Source organism: Manis javanica, chromosome 10 (genome assembly GCF_040802235.1).
Source record: "Manis javanica isolate MJ-LG chromosome 10, MJ_LKY, whole genome shotgun sequence".
In the NCBI taxonomy this organism is placed as follows: Eukaryota; Metazoa; Chordata; class Mammalia; order Pholidota; family Manidae; genus Manis; species Manis javanica.
Genome location: NC_133165.1, coordinates 22,223,971 through 22,245,749, shown reverse-complemented (window position 1 = coordinate 22,245,749; position 21,779 = coordinate 22,223,971). Strand labels below are relative to the sequence as shown.

Below are 21,779 nucleotides of genomic sequence, written 5' to 3'. Positions count from 1 at the left end.
AATGTGGGCGGGGGCAGATGGAGGGCTGGGCAATACAGAGAAGACACATGGTAATTGTACAGCATCTTACTACACTAATGGGCATTGAATATAATAGGGTCCGTGGGGGGGACTTGTTGAAGGGGGAAGCCTAGTAAACATAATGTTCTTCATGTAATTGTAGATTTATACCAAAAAATAAAAAACATTTTAAAAGGCCGTGAATGATCTTCCTTACTGCCTGTCTCTTAACGTCATTTTATACCACTTTCCTTTCTAAAGCTATAGCCACACCTGGCTCTTCTCTGCTCATTAAAACATAAGCTCGTCTCTGAGTTTGGGCCTTTGATCCTGTGCCTGGAAGGCCCTCACCCCCAGCCCCTGTCCCTGCTCCCAACTCTGGAACTGTGGCCATGGCCTCAGTTTACTATTGTCTCAGAAAGGCTCCCACTGCCTACCTACATAGCTCCTCCGGTCATGAGTTACACTGCTACCTGACACTGTTTACAGATAACATCTGTCTCTTCACTACAGCGTAGACCTCCAAGAGTGCAGACTATGTTGGTACTTAAAACAGCACCTGGCTCAGCAGACCGAGCCCATTCCAAATCTCACCTGCAAGCACAGATGTGTCCTGAGGTGTCCTGGCCACGTAGATGGCAAACAGTGTGCTCTGGCCAGCTGCACCAAGGGAGTTCTGACTCAGGCATCCCCAGAAAGGGGCCGTGCCACCAGTTCTCCCACTCCATCCTGCCACAAAGTTGAATACCCCAGTGGTGGAGCTGCTGTGGGGGTCTGACACGCTCATCCCAAAGTCCCCGCTGACAGCAGGGCCTGCTGACACCCCAGATGTGACATGGGATGAGGTTGTGCTGCCACCGCTGCTGGTGGTCTGGGTCGTAGCTTCAAACTCCGAGGTGGTGGCTGCAAAAGAGAAGGAAATGAGGATCACTGTCTAACCCTATACACAAAAGTATATTCGAAATGGATCAAAGACCTGAATGTAAGCCACAAAACCATAAAACTCTTAGAACAAACATAAGCAAAAATCTCTTGGACATAAACATGAGTGACTTCTTCATGAACATATCTCCCCCAGCAAGGGAAACAACAGCAAAAATGAACATATAGGACTATGTCAAGCTGAAAAGCTTCTGTACAGGGAAGGACACCATCAATAGAACAAAAAGGCATCCTGCAGAATATATTCATAATGAATATATTCATAAATGACAGATCCAATAAAGGGTTGACATCAACAATGCATAAAGAGCTCACACACCTCAAGAAACAAAATGCAAATAATCCAATTAAAAAATGGGCAGAGGAGCTGAACAGAGAGTTCTCCAAAGAAGAAATTCAGATGGCCAACAGACACATGAAAAGATGCTCCACATCGCTAGTCATCAGAGAATTGCAGATTAAAACTGCAATGAGATATCACCTCACACAAGTAAAGATTGCCACCATCGAAAAGACAAACAACAACAAATGCTGGCAAGGATGTGGAGAAAGGGGAACCCTCCTCCCCTGCTGGTGGGAATGTAATTTAGTTCAATCACTATGGAAAGCAGTATGGAGGTTCCTCAAAAAATTCAAAATAGAAATACCATTTGACCCAGGAATACCACCTCTAGGAATTTACCCTAAGAATGCAGCAGCCCAATTTTAAAAAGACAGATGCACCCCTATGTTTATCGCACTATTTACAATAGCCAAGAAATGGAAGGAACCTAAGTGTCCATCAGTAAATGAATGGATAAAGATGATGTGATACATATACACAATGGAATATTAATCAGCCATAAGAAGAAAACAAATCCTACCATTTTCATCAACATGGATGGAGCTAGAGGGTATTATGGTCAGTGAAATAAGCCAGATGGAGAAAGACAAGTACCAGATGATTTCACTCATCTCTGGAATATAAGAACAAAGGAAAAACAGAAGGAATAAAACAGCAGCAGAATCACAGAACCCAAGAAAGGACTCACAATTACCAAATAGAAAGGGACTGGGGAAGATAGGTGGAAAGGGAGGGAGAAGGGGTGGAAGAAGAAAGGGAGCCTTATGATTAACATGTATAATTTGGGGAGGGCATGGGGAGTGCTGTGCAACACATAGTAGACAAGTAGTGATTTTGCAGCATCTTAGTACGCTGATGAACAGTGACTAATGGGGTATGTGGGGGGGACTTGGTGAAGGGGGGAGTCTAGTAAACATAATGTTCCTCAAATAATTGTAGATTAATAATGCCACAAAATAAAAAAAATTGGAGGAAACAGCTGTGGTGCTGCCAAAGGCTGACTGGGTGCTGGAGATGGTGCCAAAAAGAGAGGCTGCGGGTTTCAATCCACGAAAACCTGACCACATGGTGCTGCCAAAGGCTGGCTGGGGTGGGGCCAGGGATGCTGAGCTTCCAAAAGGAAAGGAGCTGCTGAAGCTGGGGGCCAGTGCTGGCTGGCAGTCCACATTTGCTGTCTCTCAGTGGCTCCGAACGTGTGCTGTGGGGTGACTCCGGGATAGGATGGGATGGGGGGCCTGGTGCCAGAACCAAAGGGAATGTTGAAGGCTGGGGTGCTGCTTAATGTCAGTGCAGGCTGGCTCGGGGCGATGGGGGCGGAGGTCGTGAGGGTGCCACTGAAGCCACCGAAACTGGCGGTGCTGCTGCCAGCAGCTGTCTGGATGGCGCCAGGCAGGGAGTGGCTGAAGGTGATGGCTGTTGTTGGAGCAGGCGTGGCCAGCGCCTGCCAAACTGGAGTATGGAGCCCATGGCTGGGCAGAGCTGGCAGCAGAGGCAAGGGGGGACCCAAGGAGGACAGGCTGGGCAGTGGAAGCAGTGGGGCTGGTCATGCTGCTCGCAGTGCTGGTCACACTGCTCACACCAAAGCCAAAGACAGGCTTCCGGGCAGAGTCTGCGGCTGTGCTGGTGGTGGTCCCCCAAGCCGCTGCTGAGGGGACACTGACACTGGCCGGGCCAGGGAACAGAGGGGTATTCGTGCTAGTGCCTGAAGTAGTTGTCTGACTGAAGGAGGAAGGAGTTGACAAGGGCAAAGATGTAGGTAGCCCTGTGCTGCTAAAAACAGGACTGAAAGTGAGGGGAGGCTGCTGGTAGCCGGGGTGTGGGCAGAGCTGGAAGATGCCTCCGTTGTGACTTGGGAATGGCTGCATGGCACAGGACCCTCCTTCCCACTTTTAGGTGGAGCCACAAAGATGGGCTTGAACATGGGACGTGCTGAAGACACAGCAGGAGCTGCCAAGGCAGAAGGGTTAGCAGGTGGGCTGCTCAGCATTCCAAAGAGAACACTGGGCTTCAGGGTGGGGCCTGGGGCAGGCGGGGCCTGGGGTTTGGCAGATGTCTCAGCCTGAGAGGCTGGAGGTGAGTTGGTGGCATCACTGGCTGGTATTGTGAGAGAGGCAGGGGTCAGCCCCGAGAAAGGGGCTGTGAACCTGGAATCTGAGAGGAGGGCCAGGGAGGGACCCTGGCTGTGAAGAGCCAAGAGGGCCCAGAAGCCCAGGTGTCTGCAGGGGTGAAAGGGCCATGGGTGTGGCTGTTAGGCAGGGAAATACATATGAGTGGGGTGGAAAGAGTACAGGGCCAGCAAAGCCCCCTAGAAAGGACTCGGTTAACCAGTTAAATTTAGAAATCCAGAAAAGATTCAGAGTTAGTGAGTTAATCAGTTAAAGCTCAAAAGGTCAAGAGAAACTTGGCCTTGAAGGTTTGAATATTTCCCAGATAAAAGTATCTGAGCACAGCCCATGTCTTCATTGTATCCATTAGATCATTGTATGATTCACTCTAGCCTGCTAAAAGGCCCACCTATAAACAGCAAAGTAAAGACAGGGAGATCCCACCTTAAAGCCAAAATTGTATTTTAAAAAAAAACTAGGAAGTTTCAGAAGAAAGATTCTTAACATACTCTTTAGCAAACAAATAACTCTGCCCACCTTGGAGGAAATGCAGACAGTCTTGATTAGCTAATTCTGCAGAATTACCTAGAGGACTGATGAGTAACTTAATGTCTCATCAAAGATACTGGAGACCACTTAAGCCCACACACTAGCCCTCTGTCACATTCCTGAAAAATCCTTGAAAGGGGGAACCCTCAACCTTTCACTGTGCTCCTATGTGAGGTCACCCGCACTTTCTAAGTGCGTAATCTTTTAACTTTAAACTCCCTCTTTCAGGCTGCTGCACTCCTCTCTCTGAGGTCACCTGCACTTCCTAAGTGCATAACTTCAACTCTTCCCAACCTTTCAGGGCACTTCCCTCTCTGAAGTCACCCACACTTTCTAAGTGTGTGACCTTTTAATCTTAAAGTCTTGCTCTCCACCCTTTCAGGGCACTCCTCCCTCTCTGAGGTCACCTGCACTTCTTTCTGGCTAAGTAACTTTAAATAAAACTTTTACTCTGTTGCACTACTGTGTCTCTGCCCTTCAATTCTTTGTCATGGCGGGGACAAGAACAGAGGAAAATACACAATGCCTCCCCCACAAACATTGCCACTGCAGCAGATTCTAGGAAGAAGAACAGAAAATGTCAACTATGGTATCTCAAACGTGATGGTATTTGGTGCTCTAGAAGCCTTGCTGGGCCAGGGATTCAGGAGTCAACAAATATGACTCTGCGAACTGTCTCTGGAGTGTGAAATTAACCCATATTCCTTACCAGTCTTATCCTCGAAGATCCTCTTCAGCCACTGTGACTGAGCTTGCTTCTCCTGGTAATACTCTTTGACCATGATCGAGCCGCTGATCGAGGGAGCTGGAGGCTACCAAGAGAAAAAGGAGAAGCCAACCCAGTCAGAAGGAAGTGAAAGAAACTTGTACCGACCCTTCCATTCCTGAGATGCAGGGGAGCCAGACTGGGGTGGGCAGGGGTGGGTGGACAGATCATACCAAGATCAGTGGGATCCCTCGCCTGGAGGGCACCAGGGGAAACTCGCGTCTGCGTGTCTGGGAGCTGCTGGGTGTAGGTGGAGAATCCCAGTTCTGCTCCCTACATGTGGTTGTATCTGCAAATAAAGTATCAGACTTACTTTCTTCCTGCTCTCTTCCTGAAATGGAGAGGTATGTCTATCCAGCCTAGTTTTTAATACTGAACTTTCACTAGGTGTCTCTGAGATTCTATCTTCTATGGTTTGGGCACTTGGATGGTGTTGGCAAGATTATTTCTAACAGTCAAGACAACGTGAAGTGGTCATTGCGCCAAATATGTGCACATTGTTGTTTACTGGACAGAAATTGCCTGGTCTGCTCAGATTCCCCCACCTAGGCTTACCTTACCCCAAACCCCCCAGCTGGCCTGGGTTATGCTATACAAGTCTGGGCAACCTTTCTCCCTTACCAGACCAAAAACCCCGAAGGACAGGAACATCTCTCTCTCTGTAACTACCAAGCCCCACACAAATCAAGGCTCAGTACATGTTGCCAGTGGGTTGTGGTCCATGCGCCCTCCATACACTACTGCCAACACATGCCACGCGTTCATCAACTTACCCTGTTCTCCCTGGGACTCCTTGTTTACTGGCGGAGCAGAAGAGTCAGATCCCTGAGGACCGTCCTCTTCTCTGTAGGAGGAAGAGGCACAGTTAAGTTTAGAAAAGCACTGGATAACTTTTTACACCCTCCTAACTACCAACTGACCAAAGTCTAGAACAAAAAGAAGACAACAAAAAGAAGCAAAGAAAATTCCTAAAGAAATGAAGAGAGGCAGTTCACAGAAGCCATAGAGACACCTTTGTCTTAAAACAAGCAGAAAACAATCTTCAGAACCTTACATACAACCTGCCAAGTTTCTGAGAGTCCTAGTCACACCTCTATCTCTAAGAAAGTGGCATTCTAGTTGGGCACCTAGGGGGTCAGCTGGGGTCTAGAATGTGAAGCCTGCTGCCCACCCCCATCAGTCACTCTGTTCACTCCCTTCCTCTTACGCCCCAGCCCCTCACACTGCAGCATGAGCGGAAGCAGAGGCCGGTGTGGTCACACTATGTGACGACTGCAAGAGACAAAAGCGATTCAGGGCGGCACCATCTCTGCCCTTTAGATGTGAACTATTTTGATTCTCCAAATCGGAGTCTCAGAAAGCCTAAGAGCCAAGTAAATTTCCCTCCTTTCCCACCCTCTCATTAATCCACACAGCAAATCACCAATTACCTCATTTTCTTTTCTGGACTCTCTGGTGTCTGTGAACGGGAGGCTGGGCTGGAGATGGGTGAGGCACTGGGACGCCTCTTCCAGAGCTAAAAGCCAAACACAAGTCACGTGACTGACCTTGGGAATAACATAGGATCTGACCTTCAACATAATTCGGTGGCTCTAATCCATCACTGTATATAATGTCTCCTTTTCAAGTGACTAAAAAAACATTTCTTTCTGAAGTGGGGCTTCTGAAAAGTGAGTCAATTGCGACTTTTTGAAAGGGTTGTCATTGGCCAAAGTTGGAAAAGTTGCATCAGAAAGAGCAGCTACACTATACTGAGTGTCATGAAATGTTTATAAAATATCATCAGTTCATAAAGATAACACAGCAAGAATCATACTGGTCACCTTTGGAGTTAACTATGACAACAGTGCCTGCTTATTATCCTGCCACTCCTATAGATAGGGTTTGTTCTTCTATCTAGAATTACACAGACCTTCAGTTAACAAATGCAGAGGGAAGGACAGAATTAGAACATCACCATTTTGCCACAATGGACATAGACAAAGGCAAAAAATCGCCACTAAAATCATCAGGTGAAAAGCTCATAGGAACAATAAAGTGAACGATCAGACTGACACCTGAGCCCAGTGGGAGGCAACCACACAGCACGTGCTCCCAATGTGATGCGATCAGAAGTGCACAGCAGCACCTCTGCCCAAATCACTGACCTCGAAACTCATCAAGCCTCAGGAGCCAACTGCCCATTTACAGGGAAAATAGGGATAGAGTAATTGTCAAAATGGCACCATGACGAAAACAAAATCCAGAATGTAGTAAATTCTATAGAACATAATGACTCAGACTTTTCAAAAGTTAAGAAAAAGCGTAGTAGTACTACCGTTGATCGAGTCTAAGAGAGGCCTGACGTCCCTGCTGCGGGGGAGGGCGCGCGCGGACACCGCCCCAGCCCGTGTGCTCCGCGCCTGCGGCGGCGGCAGTGGCAGCAGCCGCGGGGACACCCGCGTGGGAAGCCTGACAGCTGGAAGCCGCCAGGGGGCGCCGGCCGCGCGGGCTCGGAGCGCCCAGGGAGGCCGCGCTGTGAGGCCGGCGACCTGCCGCCTGCGGCTCCTTGGACGGGCTGAGGCGCTGGGAGCCGGGGCACGGCAGCCGGGATAGCCGGCATCCTGGCGGGGCCCGCGCACCCCGGGGGTGTGTCTGGCGCGCCCCAGGACCGCGGAGGGGTTCTGCCACCGCAGGAGTTTGCCAGGCCGGCTGCCCGGCCTCAGCAGCGTGCCCGGGGAGGCAGAGGCCCCAGTGCACGCGCGCCTCCCGCGGTCGACCCCGCAGCTGCCCGTGACGCGGCGGTGGTTTCCGGCGCGGCTGCGTGGCTGTCCCTGGGAACGCGGACCCCGTCCGCAGGGGACCCACAGGCGGTGGGTGCGTCCCTCGCCCCGCCCACCCCCGGCGTCCTGGCGCCCCGCCCCTGGTGCGAAGCTCCGAGCATCATCGCTCCGCCCAGGCCTGTTAAAAAGTTGATTATTTTTACCCTGTCTGCTTGTTAGGCCGTAAGATACAACCTTGTATAATGCTAAGTCTGAAGCTCTGAGTGTGAATTAAGTCCCCTGAAATGTAAATTTCAGTACTTGTTTTGGTGGCACTTCTTGAACGCTTACTATGGACAGTGTAGACGCATGAACACTTTACATGTACTGCCTCACAACTATCTTATGAAGTAGGTCAAAATCATTATTTCCATAAGTGTACAACCTTACCTTCAGATTTTTTTGTTACATATATTAATTAAATACCTTTAATGCTTTAATACTTTAAAAAAAGGGTCTAAGAGACATGTGAACCAAACACAATGAGTTGATTTTTGGTCCCTGATTCAAAGTAACTGTAATAAGAGAGGGAGGGTAAGAAGGGCAAATTGGAGCGATGATAACTAACATTAAGTCATTATAATTCAGAGGAATAGAGGCATTGTGGTTATTAATGTTCAAAAAGTTTTAAAAGTACACGGAAGTACCAATAGGGGAAACAACGTGTTTGTACTTAAAAACACAAGAGGAAAACCAATTTGGGGTGGGGGTGTTGATGGATCAGGACTGACCAAACACTGTTAACTGCTGGAGCCACATGGAGGTTCATTATGATATTTTTCCTTCCTTTGTGTATGTATGACATTTGATATAAAATTGTAAGAAGGGGCAATGACTATGTATGTCAGGTCTGTTGGGATCACTGATTGAGGAAATGTGTGTACAGTGCTCAGCAGAGGGCCTAGTGCAGAATAGATCCAGGTACAGCTTCGTACTCTTATGCTCCACATTGTCATAACTGCTTAGCCAGGGCCTTCATCTCTTATATTTGTCATTTATCATTAATGTGTCATTTATATTACTCTAAGAGCCTTCTGTATGGATGAAAACTTATGTCAAATTCTTTCTCCTCTCAAAAACCTCCTTCATGCATGTGTTACTTTTTTTCCAGCTCCTATATATTGGGTGCCTGCTTACTGACAAGCACTGTAATGGGTGCTTTTCAAACATTACCTTCAATCTTTATAACAATCGTTTAGAGATGAGAAAAAGAGAGTTTAAGTCATTTACCTGCCCAAGAGTCTATAGCTACTAAGTGCCAAAGCCAAGATTTGAACCCAAGTCATTCTGGTAGCAAAAGTTGATCTGTTCTCCAGTCTACACTACATCCTTTCTAAAAATAATTATAACCACTTATTTTTAAAACTTTCATTAAATTCCCAGTGCCTAGAGGATGAATTTATGACCCAGTGCAATTCAGACTCATTCTACCTTTTTAATCAAATTAGTACCATATTTTGAATTATTCATCCTCTGTCTATTTATCTATAATAATGGCTCTGTCTTGTGTCAGGTTTCCACATAGGCATTCTGGGCTTTCTAGTTTGTTCCACTGGTCCATAGCGATCATTCAAGGGTTGGTAACTGCTGTTAGCTTAGAGGTGATCTCAGCATCTGACAGAAGGTGGCTAGTAAACACTGCATAATCAACTAATAAATGCAAAGAACCCACTTCTGCCACACCACCAGGTGTGTGTACCTGAGAGATGCCTCCAGTAGAAGTGTAGGAACTGGTAATGGCATTGCGGCTGGACATACGGATGCCACATGCGCACGTGCCCTTCGAGCAGCTCACAGCAGAGGTGCAGGTTTTCTTACACAGCTCGCCATCTGAGCTCTGTGAACTGAGGCCTCTCTTCAGAGGCCCAGGCCTAACAGGGAAATAAAAGGGGAAAACACAGATGTGCTACTGAAAGGCACCAACATTTTTTAAGGCTTCATCCACGGTCACAAAACTGTTCTAACGCAATGGAAAAGGATAATGTTGTTAATTTTACTGTTAATTCAGCTAAACATGTCTCACAAAGTCGGAAAGGGAAAGCTCAGTATTTAAAAAATTAAAAGTATGATTCTATTTATATATACTCTAGGAAACGCACACAAATCTATAGTGACAGAATGGGAACCAATGGATGCCTGGCAACAGGGACAGGATGAGAGGGAGATTTTAAGGCTTCACCAAGGGTCACGGGGAAACTTCTGGCAGTGATGGTGATGTTCATTATCTTGACTGTGGTGATGGTTCCGTGGGAGTGAAATTTAGACAAAATAGTTATTGTGGCAAGTTACTCAAAATGTTCCTCTCTGATTTCAAAGAGGAAAATTTATAGGATAATAATTCTGATAAGGATACATGTCAAAATTGATCAAATGGTACACTTCAAAGAGGCACAGTTTATTTATGTCAATTATACCTCAATAAAGGTGTTAAAAAAAAGTTTAGGAGGAACCAACCACTTTTTCTAAGATTCAAACTGAAACAGAAATTCCCTAAACATCTTTCCTGTGAAATAGTCATCCAACCATTGTGACAGCACAGACAGCTCACTGTCTCCTGGCTGATGAATGTCAACCACAGAGCAGTTTATCCCTGCACTAGATGCAAACATACTTTCTCTTTCACTTACTTCGCCTATGGATCCCATCTGGAGCCAAGCCAATTGTCCTCCTTTCATGTGATAGTCCTTCAGATTTTTGCAGGCCATTATCCTTCCCTCCCTCCAGAAATACACTCCCACCAGGGGTGTATTTCTTTACACCCCTGAGGTTTTTCTCCTCTGAGCTAGTGCTTATGTACCTTTAGAACCCCCTCACCCACCACCACCCCGTGACATCTTGAGTTGCTTCACTCTCTCGCAGTGAATTTCGGTTTGTGTCTGCGGCCCCTTGCAGGGCAGCACAGCCAACCAGCAGCCCTCCGCGGACAGCAGGACTAAGGCATTAGGACCACCACTGACCGGCCTCCTCCTAGTCTTTGTTCTGCTATCACCCCAGGGGAGGAGCATGTTAAGCTTTTTTGGCAGCCGTATCATAGCGCTGACTGAATTTAATAACATAACTTACCCAAGCCTTTTCACGCACATTTCCAGCCTCTTTCCCTCCCAGCCAGTTCTTCCTCAAATATAATTAAGCTAAAAGGCAGAAATCTCACATTTTTCTTAAATTTTGTACTGCTGCATTCTATCCATTGCACAAACCTTGTGATTTTTTTGTTACATACTTGGTTATTCAGTGTATCTACAAACCCTCTTAGCCTTAGCATATTTTATGCATATTAAAGAAAAAATAGTAAAAGGAATTAGACAAAATAGTTATTGTGGCAAGTTACTCAAAATGTTCCTCTCTGACTTCAAAGAGGAAAACTTACAGGTCAGTAAGTCTGATAATGACCCTTTCCCAAACAGGAAACCTCACCCAGATGGATTCTCACTTACTCAGGCACAAAAGCAGCAGGGACTCCGTTGGCCACCTCGGGCTTAAAAGCTGAATGGCCACTCCCACTGCTGTCATGGCACCTGTGACAAATCACAAACCCTCAGTTAGATGATAAGACCTCTCCTTTAAAGCATACTCTCATATTCCTGGGATCTTTTACTCTTTCTACAGAACATAGGTTCATGCTAGACAAGAAAAGGTTGCCTCAGATCTCAAAGATTCAGGAAGGTCAATTTATTCTAGGACTGTTCTAATCTAATCAGAAAAGTATAAAAATGCATCAAGACCTTTTGAACTATTCAGGTATACTGATTATTTGCTAACTTCTCACCAGAGCACTGCAATCACAAATTTAATATCCTACCATCTGTAAACTAAAGACAAAAAAACACTATAGCGACCCACCTACACACATCCCCCAGTGCTCTCACTTAGTTGAGTCTGTAAGAGAAGAACTTCACAGGTCACAGATAAGGGCCTGCGCATGGTGCACATAATCACTGCTCATTCCAATTATGGGAAAGACAACACAGAGCCCTCAGTTATAGGCTCACTGGGGTCTAGACAAATTACCAACCCAGAGAACATGAGAAACTTGTTTTGACCATAAGAATAGTTATTTTCTCTCTGACCTCCACCACACCATCTCTCTCTGCCACTCCTGCTTAGTTGGCTGACATGAGCTCAGACTGCTCACTTGTAAAGCATATCCCTAGTATTCATTACCTGATCTTCCAACGTTACTTCCAATCAATCTTCCAATGAACACACTTGCATTTATTAGTATTTCCTTACCTAATGTCGCCATCTACTCTATCAAAGATGGCCAGCTGTGAACCTGCAGGTTATGGCTAACCTGGTGTAACTGATGAGGACAATGGTTCTATTTCTCAAATGTAGGGCCCACTGTCTCCTCAGAGCATGTTTCCTTGACCACCTTATATAGAGAGCTCCCCCTTTCTCATGACCCTCTTATAGCACTGCTTTTTAAAAATCTTTATATACTTACAATCTATAATTACCCTGTTTCATTGATTGCCCAAGTCCCAGGAGACCTTTGTCTTGCTCACTGCTCTATCCACAGTACCTGGAGTAGGCTCCGGCACATGATGGGTCTTGGAATTTGTTGAGTTACAAGAAAATTCTTAACTGACTCCTTGGAAAGCCACAAGCAGTTCTGCAGCTTACTCAGGGCCTTCAACTTCCTCTCTTTCCATCGAGGAAACAGACTGCTTCCTCTATTTTCATTACATTTTCAAAAATCAAATAATGAAACTGGTTTTATTCTCATTACTCATAAAGCTACCATACTCCAGTCTTCATTGTTCTTTGCTAAGTATTTCCTTCAGCACAAACATGACACCTAAGCTGATGATCACCCAAATAACTGACCACCACAAGGGGAAGACTTTCAGCATTCTCTCAAAATAAAATTTAACACATTTATATCAAAAGTATGAAGCTGATGTGGCCAGTAACTGTCGGCTTTTCTCTAGTACTTACGGAAAAGGTATATTACAAAATGTATGTAACCTGTGCCTAACGAAAGGCATAGTATTAAAGCGCTTGTTACCAAGCTCTTCCATGAAAGCCAAAGAAGAGGACCTGCTGTTCACATACAGGAAGTGGCCTCTGATTCTTTTGGGGAGTGATCTCTCTTTCAACAAATCCCAGGAGCCCCCGTGAGAGGCACGTTGAGTACTCTGCAGGGCATGTTACCTTCTTTTGTCCTCCTGACCAGCAGCAGATGTTTGGTCTTCCTCCTCCTCCACTGTCCTTTTCTTCCTCTTCCAACGTTCGAGGGCAAGCAGAACAGCCTCCTTTGACCACGGGTCTGGGGCCTTAGGGATCTGCGCTGCTCTGTAACAGAAAACAGGATTCTTGCATTAAGATATTCTGATCATGATGCTCCATAGCATGAACTTCAGGCGCTGGAAATCAGAAGCTATCCAACAAGCGAAAGGGTAATTTATACACTCACACAAATGGCCCTTAGCTGTTAAGCTACAGTCTTGGGAAAAACCTAGAAAATAAAAAACTGCTCAATAACTGGAACTTCAGATTTCTCCCTCACATAAGGAGCTTCTTCCTTTCCTTTGGGTTACAGTTATTCTCTCAGATGAACAACTGCAGGAGAATAAAGTGGACACACTGGGAGTCTTTTCCTCCAGCAATGCTTACATTGGAAGACGAGTCAGGTTGCTCCCGGGAGGAGCGATCCTCACTGTCGAAGGCCTGCACACCACTCTGGAACTACCACGAGACAGCACACGCTTCCTGTGACGGCCATTCCAGCACAGCGTGGGAAGCTCACAGGAATACCAGCCCTGATGGATTGGGTATCGTCTTGGACGTGTTATGCCAAAGTGGTGTGGTGAAGTCCCACAGACCCTGTGGAGAATGGGAGACACATTATGGAATCAAGGCAGCTTAGAAGAATGACAGAAAGTTTAAATTCCTTAAGAACCATGTGGGTTCAGTTATTTTCCAGAGAGCTTAAGCCTCTAAGCGATACAAAACACAGCATTTTTATGGCAACTTTCCCCATTCCACCTAAGGGCAGAAAGTGGCAGGTACTTAACAGCTGTCCCTGCAATGGATTCAACAACTTTCAGGGGGAAATTGAAAAACAGCCCACACAAGTCAAACTACAGTGGAAGAAAAGTGTGCATAAGGACGTGCAGGGACAAATTTTACAGGAATCCTTCAATCTCTTATGCTAAGTCATCAGAAATGTACACCCAAAGTCAAACATTTTAAAAACCTGAATGTTCACCTTTTCTAATAAATGTACTTATCAAGAATCTAGTGTTGTCACTGAAGTTTTCAATTTTGTTGTTATAACTCAACTGGGACTAAATGAAAATAAAAGTCTTTTTAATCTAATCATCTTTATCAGCCAAGTTATATCCATTCAGGAGTTTCCTGGGTACACCTCTTTGAGGTCAGCTGATACAATTTATTGGTCCAAAGACAGAAAAGTAACAAAACCTATCAGATTCCTATACTTTACAGACAGAAGATATTCTTACCTGAAGCAGGGATATTTTAAGTGATTTACCAATTATTCTGCTAAACCCATTCTGCATTAACGTTCAGATCTTTAAGAACTGAAAGAAAGATTTGCAACAACGTGGATGGGGCTAGAGGGTATTATGCTCAGTGAAATATGATAGGCAGAGAAAGGCAAGTATCAAATGATTTCACTCATCTGTGGAGCATAAGAACAGAAAAAACTGAAGGCACAAAACAGCAGCCGACTCACAGAACCCGATTGGACTAACAAATACCAAAGGGAAAGGGACTGGGAAGGGTGGGTGGGAAGGGAGGGAGAAGGGGAATAAGGGGCATTAGGGTCAGCATACATGATGTAGGCGGGGAGCACGGGGAGGGCAGTATAGCACACAGAGGAGACAAATTGTGAGTCTACAGCATCTCCCTACGCTGATGGACAGTGACTGTAACGGGGTATAAGGAGGGGGGCACTTGAAAATGGGGGGAATCTAGAAACCACCGTGTTGCTCATGTAACTGTACCCTAATGATACCAAAAAAAGTTAAAAATTAAAAATAAAAGGAATAGAAAAATGACCCAAAAAAAGGAACTGAAAGAAGGGAACAGTTCTGGCAGCACATCTCATAGCAAAGGCTAAAGGGAGGCAGGTGGACGCGCACCAAGGTGTTTGAAGAGGTGAAAAGGGCACAGAACCCACTTAGGACTTGAGAAAAAAAACTTTCAAAGTCAAGTCCTCCTGGGTCTGGGGAGGGTCAGCGTGTCTTACCGGCGATGAGGCCTCCGAGGGGACCCGAGGAAACGAGTGGATACTGACGGGGGAATGCGATCCCGGCGGGCTGAGGGAGCCGGCGGGGCGGGGCTTGCGGGGCGGGCGGGGCTTCCGAGGAAGGCCGGGCGCCGGCTCCTGGCCTCCGGAACGGGGGCGGGCTGCGGGGGGCAGAGCTTGCTCAAAACCCCTCCCATTTGGGAAGATCAGCGAGCTCTTTACGGCGGCGGAGCGGCTTCCGCGGCTCTCACCGCTAGACTGCCTGCCTTCGCTTGCGCGCCTGGGCTAGAGGCGGGCGAGCATTGTGCGCTGGCGGCGCGCGCTCCCTAGTTGCCAGGAGACGGCGCGCGAATGGCAGGCAGCTCGGGGCTCGCGGCTCAGGCTCCCCCAGGCAGCGGTGGCCCCCCCTCTCAGCCAGCTCGGCCAACGCGGCCGCCGCGGGCACCAGGTAATCAGCAGGACACCCGTTGGCGAGACAGCGAAAAAGAAAAAGGAACAGGAAAGGAAAGCATTGAAGTCTTTTATAAAATTCAATTGGTATAATGTGAAGTTTCTGTTTCTTTTTTTCTTTTTTCTTTCTGAAGGCTTCCCAAGAGAAACAATGTGGGTGCTATATTCACCCATAGAATCGAGTTCCCCCCATAACCCATTGCCGCCGCTGTCCATCAGCATAGCAGGATGCCACGGAGTCCGTACTTGGCCTCTCTGAGCTACATTGTTTCCCTGTGAGCCCACACACACCAGGTGCACCAATCATAATACCCCTGAATCCTCTTCTCCCTGCCATACCCCTCCCCTTTGGTAACCGCTAGTCGCTTCTTGGAGTCTGTGTCTGCTGCTGTTTTGTTCCTTCAGATTTAGATTTGCTTTGATTTAAAACTCCACAAATGAGGGAAATCATTTGGTACTTGTCTTTCTCCACCTGGCTTATTTCCCTGAGGATAATACCCTCTAGCTCCACCCATGTTGTTGCACATGGTAGGATGTTTCCTTCTTATGGCTGAATAGTGTAACATTTTGTATATGTGCAACCTCTTCTCTATCCATTCATCTACTGAGGGCCACTTAGGTTGCTTCCATACCTTGGTTGTTGTAAATAGTGCTGCAATAAACAGACAGATGGTATTCTCACCTGAAGCAGGGATATTTTAAATGATTTACCAGGTATTCTGCTAAACTCATACTGTATTAAAGTTCAGAGCTTTAAGAACTGAAAGAAAGATTTGCAACAACGTGGATGAGGCTAGAGGGTATTATGCTCAGTGAAATATGATAGGCAGAGAAAGACAGTATCAAATGATTTCACTCATCTGTGGAGCATAAGAACAGAAAAAACTGAAGGCACAAAACAGCAGCCGACTCACAGAACCCGATTGGACTAACAAATACCAAAGGGAAAGGGACTGGGAAGGGTGGGTGGGAAGGGAGGGAGAGGGGAATAAGGGGCATTAGGGTCAGCATACATGATGTAGGCGGGGAGCACGGGGAGGGCAGTATAGCACACAGAGGAGACAAGTAGTGAGTCTACAGCATCTCCCCACGCTGATGGACAGTGACTGTAACGGGGTATAACGGGGGGCACTTGATAATGGGGGGAGTCTAGTAACCACCGTGTTGCTCATGTAACTGTACCCTAATGATACCAAAAAAAGTTAAAAATTAAAAATAAAAGGAATAGAAAAATGACCCAAAAAAAGGAACTGAAAGAAGGAAACAGTTCTGGCAGCACATCTCACAGCAAAGGCTAAAGGGAGGCAGGTGGACGCGCACCAAGGTGTTTGAAGAGGTGAAAAGGGCACAGAACCCACTTAGGACTTGAGAAAAAAACTTTCAAAGTCAAGTCCTCCTGGGTCTGGGGAGGGTCAGCGTGTCTTACCGGCGATGAGGCCTCCGAGGGGACCCGAGGAAACGAGTGGATACTGACGGGGGAATGCGATCCCGGCGGGCTGAGGGAGCCGGCGGGGCGGGGCTTGCGGGGCGGGCGGGGCTTCCGAGGAAGGCCGGGCGCCGGCTCCTGGCCTCCGGAACGGGGGCGGGCTGCGGGGGGCAGAGCTTGCTCAAAACCCCTCCCATTTGGGAAGATCAGCGAGCTCTTTACGGCGGCGGAGCGGCTTCCGCGGCTCTCACCGCTAGACTGCCTGCCTTCGCTTGCGCGCCTGGGCTAGAGGCGGGCGAGCATTGTGCGCTGGCGGCGCGCGCTCCCTAGTTGCCAGGAGACGGCGCGCGAATGGCAGGCAGCTCGGGGCTCGCGGCTCAGGCTCCCCCAGGCAGCGGTGGCCCCCCCTCTCAGCCAGCTCGGCCAACGCGGCCGCCGCGGGCACCAGGTAATCAGCAGGACACCCGTTGGCGAGACAGCGAAAAAGAAAAAGGAACAGGAAAGGAAAGCATTGAAGTCTTTTATAAAATTCAATTGGTATAATGTGAAGTTTCTGTTTCTTTTTTTCTTTTTTCTTTCTGAAGGTTTCCTAAGAGAAGTAATGTGGGTGCTATATTCACCCATAGAATCGAGTCCCCCTCATAACCCATTGCCGCCGCTGTCCATCAGCGTAGCAGGATGCCACAGAGTCCGTACTTGGCTTCTCTGAGCTACATTGTTTCCCCGTGAGCCCACACACACCAGGTGCACCATTCAGATTTCCCTTGAATTCCCTGCTCCCTGCCACACCCCTCCCCTTTGGTAACCGCTAGTCGCTTCTTGGAGTCTGTGAATCCGCTGCTGTTTTGTTCCTTCACATTTGCTTTCAGTTAATACTCCACAAATGAGGGAAGTCATTTGGTACTTCTCTTTCTCCACCTGGCTTATTTCACTGAACACAATACCCTGTAGCTCCATCCATGTTGTTGCAAATGGTAGGATTTGTTTCGTCTTATGGCTGAATAGTGTTCCATTTTGTATATGTGCCACCTCTTCTCTATCCATTCATCTACTGATGGACACTTAAGTTGCTTCCATATATTGGCTGTTGTGAATAGTGCTGCAGTAAATATAGGGGTGCATATGTCTTTTTGAACCTTTGATCTTGTTTTCTTTCGGTAAATTCCCAGCTGAGGAAATCCAGGGTCAAATGGTAGTTCTAAGTTTTTTGAGGAACCTCCATACTGCTTTCCTCAATGGTTGAACTAGTTTACATTCACACCAGCAGTGTAGGAGGGTTCCCCTTTCTCCACATCCTTGCCAGCATGTGTTGCTGTTTGTCTTTTGGATGGTGGCAATCCTTACTGGTGTGAAGTGGTATCTCATTGTGGTTTTAATTTGCATTTCTCTAATGGCTAGCGATGTGGATCATCTTTTCATGGGCCTGTTGGCCATCTGTTTTTCTTCTTTGGAGAAGTGTCTGTTCAGACCCTCTGCTCATTTTTTAATTGGATTATTTGCTTTTTGTTTGTTGAGGTGCATAAGCTCTTTATGTATTTTGGATGTCAGCCCCTTGTTGGATATGTTGTTTACAAATATATCCTCCCATAGTGTAGGATGCCTTTTTGTTCTATTGATGGTGTCCTTTGCTGTAGAGAGGCTTTGCAGCTTGATACAGTTCCGTTTGTTCCTTTTTGCTTTCCTTTCCCCTGCCCAGGGAGATATGTTCTTGAAGGAGTTGTTCATGTTTATGTCCAAGAGGTTTTGCCTGTGTTTTTTTCTAAGAGTTTTATGGTTTCATGACTTACATTCAGGTCTTTGATCCATTTCAAGTTTACTTTTATGTGTGGGGTTAGACAATGATCCAGTTTCATTCCCTTACATGTAGCTGTCCAGTTTTGCCAACACCATCTTGCTCTCTTCTTTTGTGGTTTGATGAGTTTCTTTAGTTGTATGCTTATATTCCTTTCTCTTTCTCTTTTGTGTCTTTACTATAGTTTTTTGCTTCGTGGTTACCATGAGGCTTACATGTAACAACTTGCCTTTATAACCACCTATCTTAAGTTGATAACAACTCGAGTTTGGTCCCATTCTAAAACATTTTTACTCTCCTTCCCCCAACATTTTATATTTTTCATGTCACTGTTTATGTCTTTGTATCTTGTGTATCCTTTAATAATTGTGATAATTATTTTTATTACTTTTGTCTTTTAACCTTCATTGTAGCTTTATAAGTAGTTAAAATCGACTACCTCTACTATATACTTACTTTTCCAGTGAAATGTATTTTTCATATGCATCCCTGTTAGTAATTATTGCCCGTTCTGTTCAGTTTAAAGAGATCCCTTTAGTATTTCTTATAAGGCAGTTTAGCATGATAAACTCTGTTAGTTTTTGCTTGTCTGGAAAAAAATCTTTCTCTCCTTCAATTCTGAATGATAACTTTATTGAGTGGAATATCCTTGCTTGAAATTTTTTTTCTTTCAGCACTTTGAATATATCATGTCACTTCCACCTGGCCTACAAAATTGCACTGAGAAATCTTGATAGTCTTTTGAGGGTTCCCTTGTGTATAACCAGTTGCTCTTCTCCTGATGCTTTTAATATTCTCCTCTTGTCTTTAAATTTTGAGATTTTAATTAATGTGTCCTGGTGTGGATCTCTTTAGGTTCACCTTTTTTGGAACTCTTTTGGATTCCTGGATCTTCAGGTCTGTTTCCTTCACCATGTTAGGGAAGCTTTCAACCATTATTTCATCAAATAAGATTTCTGCCCCTTTCTCTGTCTTACTCCTTCTAGGAGCCCTATAATGCAAATATTATTAGTCTGTTTGATGTTATCCTATATGTCCCTGAAGCTATCTACCCCTTTTTTCATTCTTCTGCTCTGACTGAATTCCACTGTTGTGACTTGCTTTTGATCAAGGAAATGTTAACAGAAGGGACATGTGCCTCTTGAAGGCAGAGGCCAGTGCGTAGCTGAAAGCATTCTCTTTCCCTCTGCTCTGCTGAATGGCAGTGTCCCAGGTGGTTATGGCTCTGTGGGCCTGGGTTGCAATGGGAGAATGATCGGAGCATAGCCCCAGGTGACCAAGGAGGAGCACTGTTACAGGCTGAATGTTTGTGTCCCCTCAAAATGCATTGTGATGATATTTGGAGGTGTGGCCTTTGGGATGTGATTAAGTTGATACACGTTCATGAAGGATTTGTGGGCTTATAAGAAAAGACACCAGAGAACTTATTCTCCTGAATGCTATCATGCCATGGGAAGGACACATTAAAGAGTTGGCCACTGAAAGCTAAGAAGAGAGCTCTCAGCAGCCACCAAATCTGCTGGCCACTTGACCTTGGACTTCCTAGCCTCCAAAACTGTCAGAAATAAGTTTCTGTTGTTTAAACCACTCAGCCTCTGATATTTTGTTCTAGCAGCCTGAGCAGCCTACGACCACCAAATTGCATGAATGGAATTTGGGTGGTGTTTGCTACTGCACCATGACCTCATCTATCTTGACCAATATAGCGTCCAAATCCATGGATTAATCACTGTGCAGTACTGCCTCTTCACTGCCACCAGAAACTTCTTTATGAGACTTAATATTACTGAACAAGCCCTTTATTGTGTATTGCAGTCCAAAATGGAAGAAACCTAAAAGAACACAAAATTAACAACACAAAGGAAGAGCAAACACCAAGCCAGGTACATTGGCTCTTTAGCTCACCCATAAGCTGCAGACAGTTTCATTTCTTCTTTCACTTAAACCAGAGTGTGGGGAAGTTGGCCTTGGGCTAAAGGTGATAAAACAGCTCAGAGCCAGAATGTAAAGAAATACAAAGCTAGGAAACCCTGCTGAGTGAGTCCTGCAATGGCAGATTCCGAGGCAAAGATGTTCTCCCTCTCTTCTCTCCCTCTAACTTAGATTTCTCAATGTCCCTCAGAAGCCTTGTTTGCTTGTAGGCATGAAAAGGCTAATTTGACTGGAGCCAGCCCTCCGGGTCCTCTGCTAGTTTCCCACGAAGATTCCCTTTGAAAATCAGCTCCTCTGAACTCCTGCTTTCTCTTAGTGAAGTCAGGGTTCTTGTTTGCAAAGTTGAAGAATGAACTTAGCAAACACCCAAGGTAGGAGAGCCAGGGAGAGGCTTTTATTGAGAAATAAAGTGAAAGGAAAGAGCTCCTGCCTCACACCAGGAGGGGACAAGAGAGCCCAGGGTGGTGCGTTGTCTAGGGGATTTATAGTTCATTGAGGATTTTCAGGAATGTGGGTAAAGGGCTAGGGGTGCAGACTTGTACCATGTGCCCTGCCCCCAAGGTGGGCTGGGTTGTTGTCTGTTTGCTAGGGCTGTTTACAGTGAAGTCACGGGTTATGCTGAGGTACCCTTGCGGAACACTCAGACATTCCAGGCCAAGTTGCTCCTAGCCTTTTGACCTTTAACTGATCTCACTGAAGATGTCTATATTCCTAGTCTGATATCCTTTATATTGTTACATTTCCTTGACTGTAAATATCCTGCCTTACTTTTTCCAGAGGATCTCACCCTACTCTGACTACACCCAAGGCCCCTGTCTCATCAGCACTGTCCGAAGTGTCACTGTCTGTCAGGTGTTAAGAGTTTTTCAAAGTGGCTTCACTCTGATTTCCAGGGTGTCCTGATTATTTGCAGTTTTAAGGTTCACCATGTCTTTTCAGGGAAGTTTGATTTCTTCCTTTCAAATCATTGACTGCCACCAACAATCGCAAGACACAGAGCATGCAGACAGTGGTATCTGTATTATTAGATGATTTGAGAGGCAAAAAAATATCCTCCCATTCCATAAATATTGGTCACATGCCCACTCCATACTCGGCACTATGCCAGGCATCAAGGCATAACAGTGAATTCATTTTATATGTGGTTCTTACCCTAATGCAGTTTTCCATCAGGTCGGGGAAACAGAAAAAAAATGTAATAAATTAAGTACATACAATTGTGGAAGTGCTATTAAGGAAAAGGCATGGTGCTAATATACAGAATGAAAGAGGTACGTGTGGGTTTGGGGGAAGAGAGTCTGATGTTAGTTTGGGGTCTTCCAGGAAGCACTCAGCAAGGACGATGTGAGGTAATGCAAACAATGAGTATTGTGGGCTGAGTTGTTTCCCACCCCACCTGAAATTCATATATTCAAGTCCTAACCCCAGACCCCATAGGTCAGATTGTGACAGTATTT

General features: G+C 46.0%; 1 protein-coding gene and 1 pseudogene across 1 annotated transcript; both read right to left on the bottom strand.

Moving 5' to 3' along the window:
• Positions 1–547: 547 nt before the first annotated feature.
• Positions 548–17,135, bottom strand: LOC140843839 (nuclear envelope pore membrane protein POM 121-like). Its single transcript, XM_073214250.1, has 10 exons — positions 14,723–17,135; positions 13,123–13,332; positions 12,661–12,801; positions 10,941–11,021; positions 9,206–9,377; positions 6,136–6,221; positions 5,479–5,549; positions 4,879–4,994; positions 4,649–4,751; positions 548–903 (listed from the first exon to the last, which is right to left on the bottom strand). Exons 1-10 carry the CDS (start codon positions 14,917–14,919, stop codon positions 548–550), a joined length of 1,533 nt encoding a protein of 510 aa, XP_073070351.1. The 5' UTR covers positions 14,920–17,135.
• On the bottom strand, positions 2,328–4,214 carry LOC140843681 (putative nuclear envelope pore membrane protein POM 121B; annotated as a pseudogene).
• Positions 17,136–21,779: the final 4,644 nt, after the last annotated feature.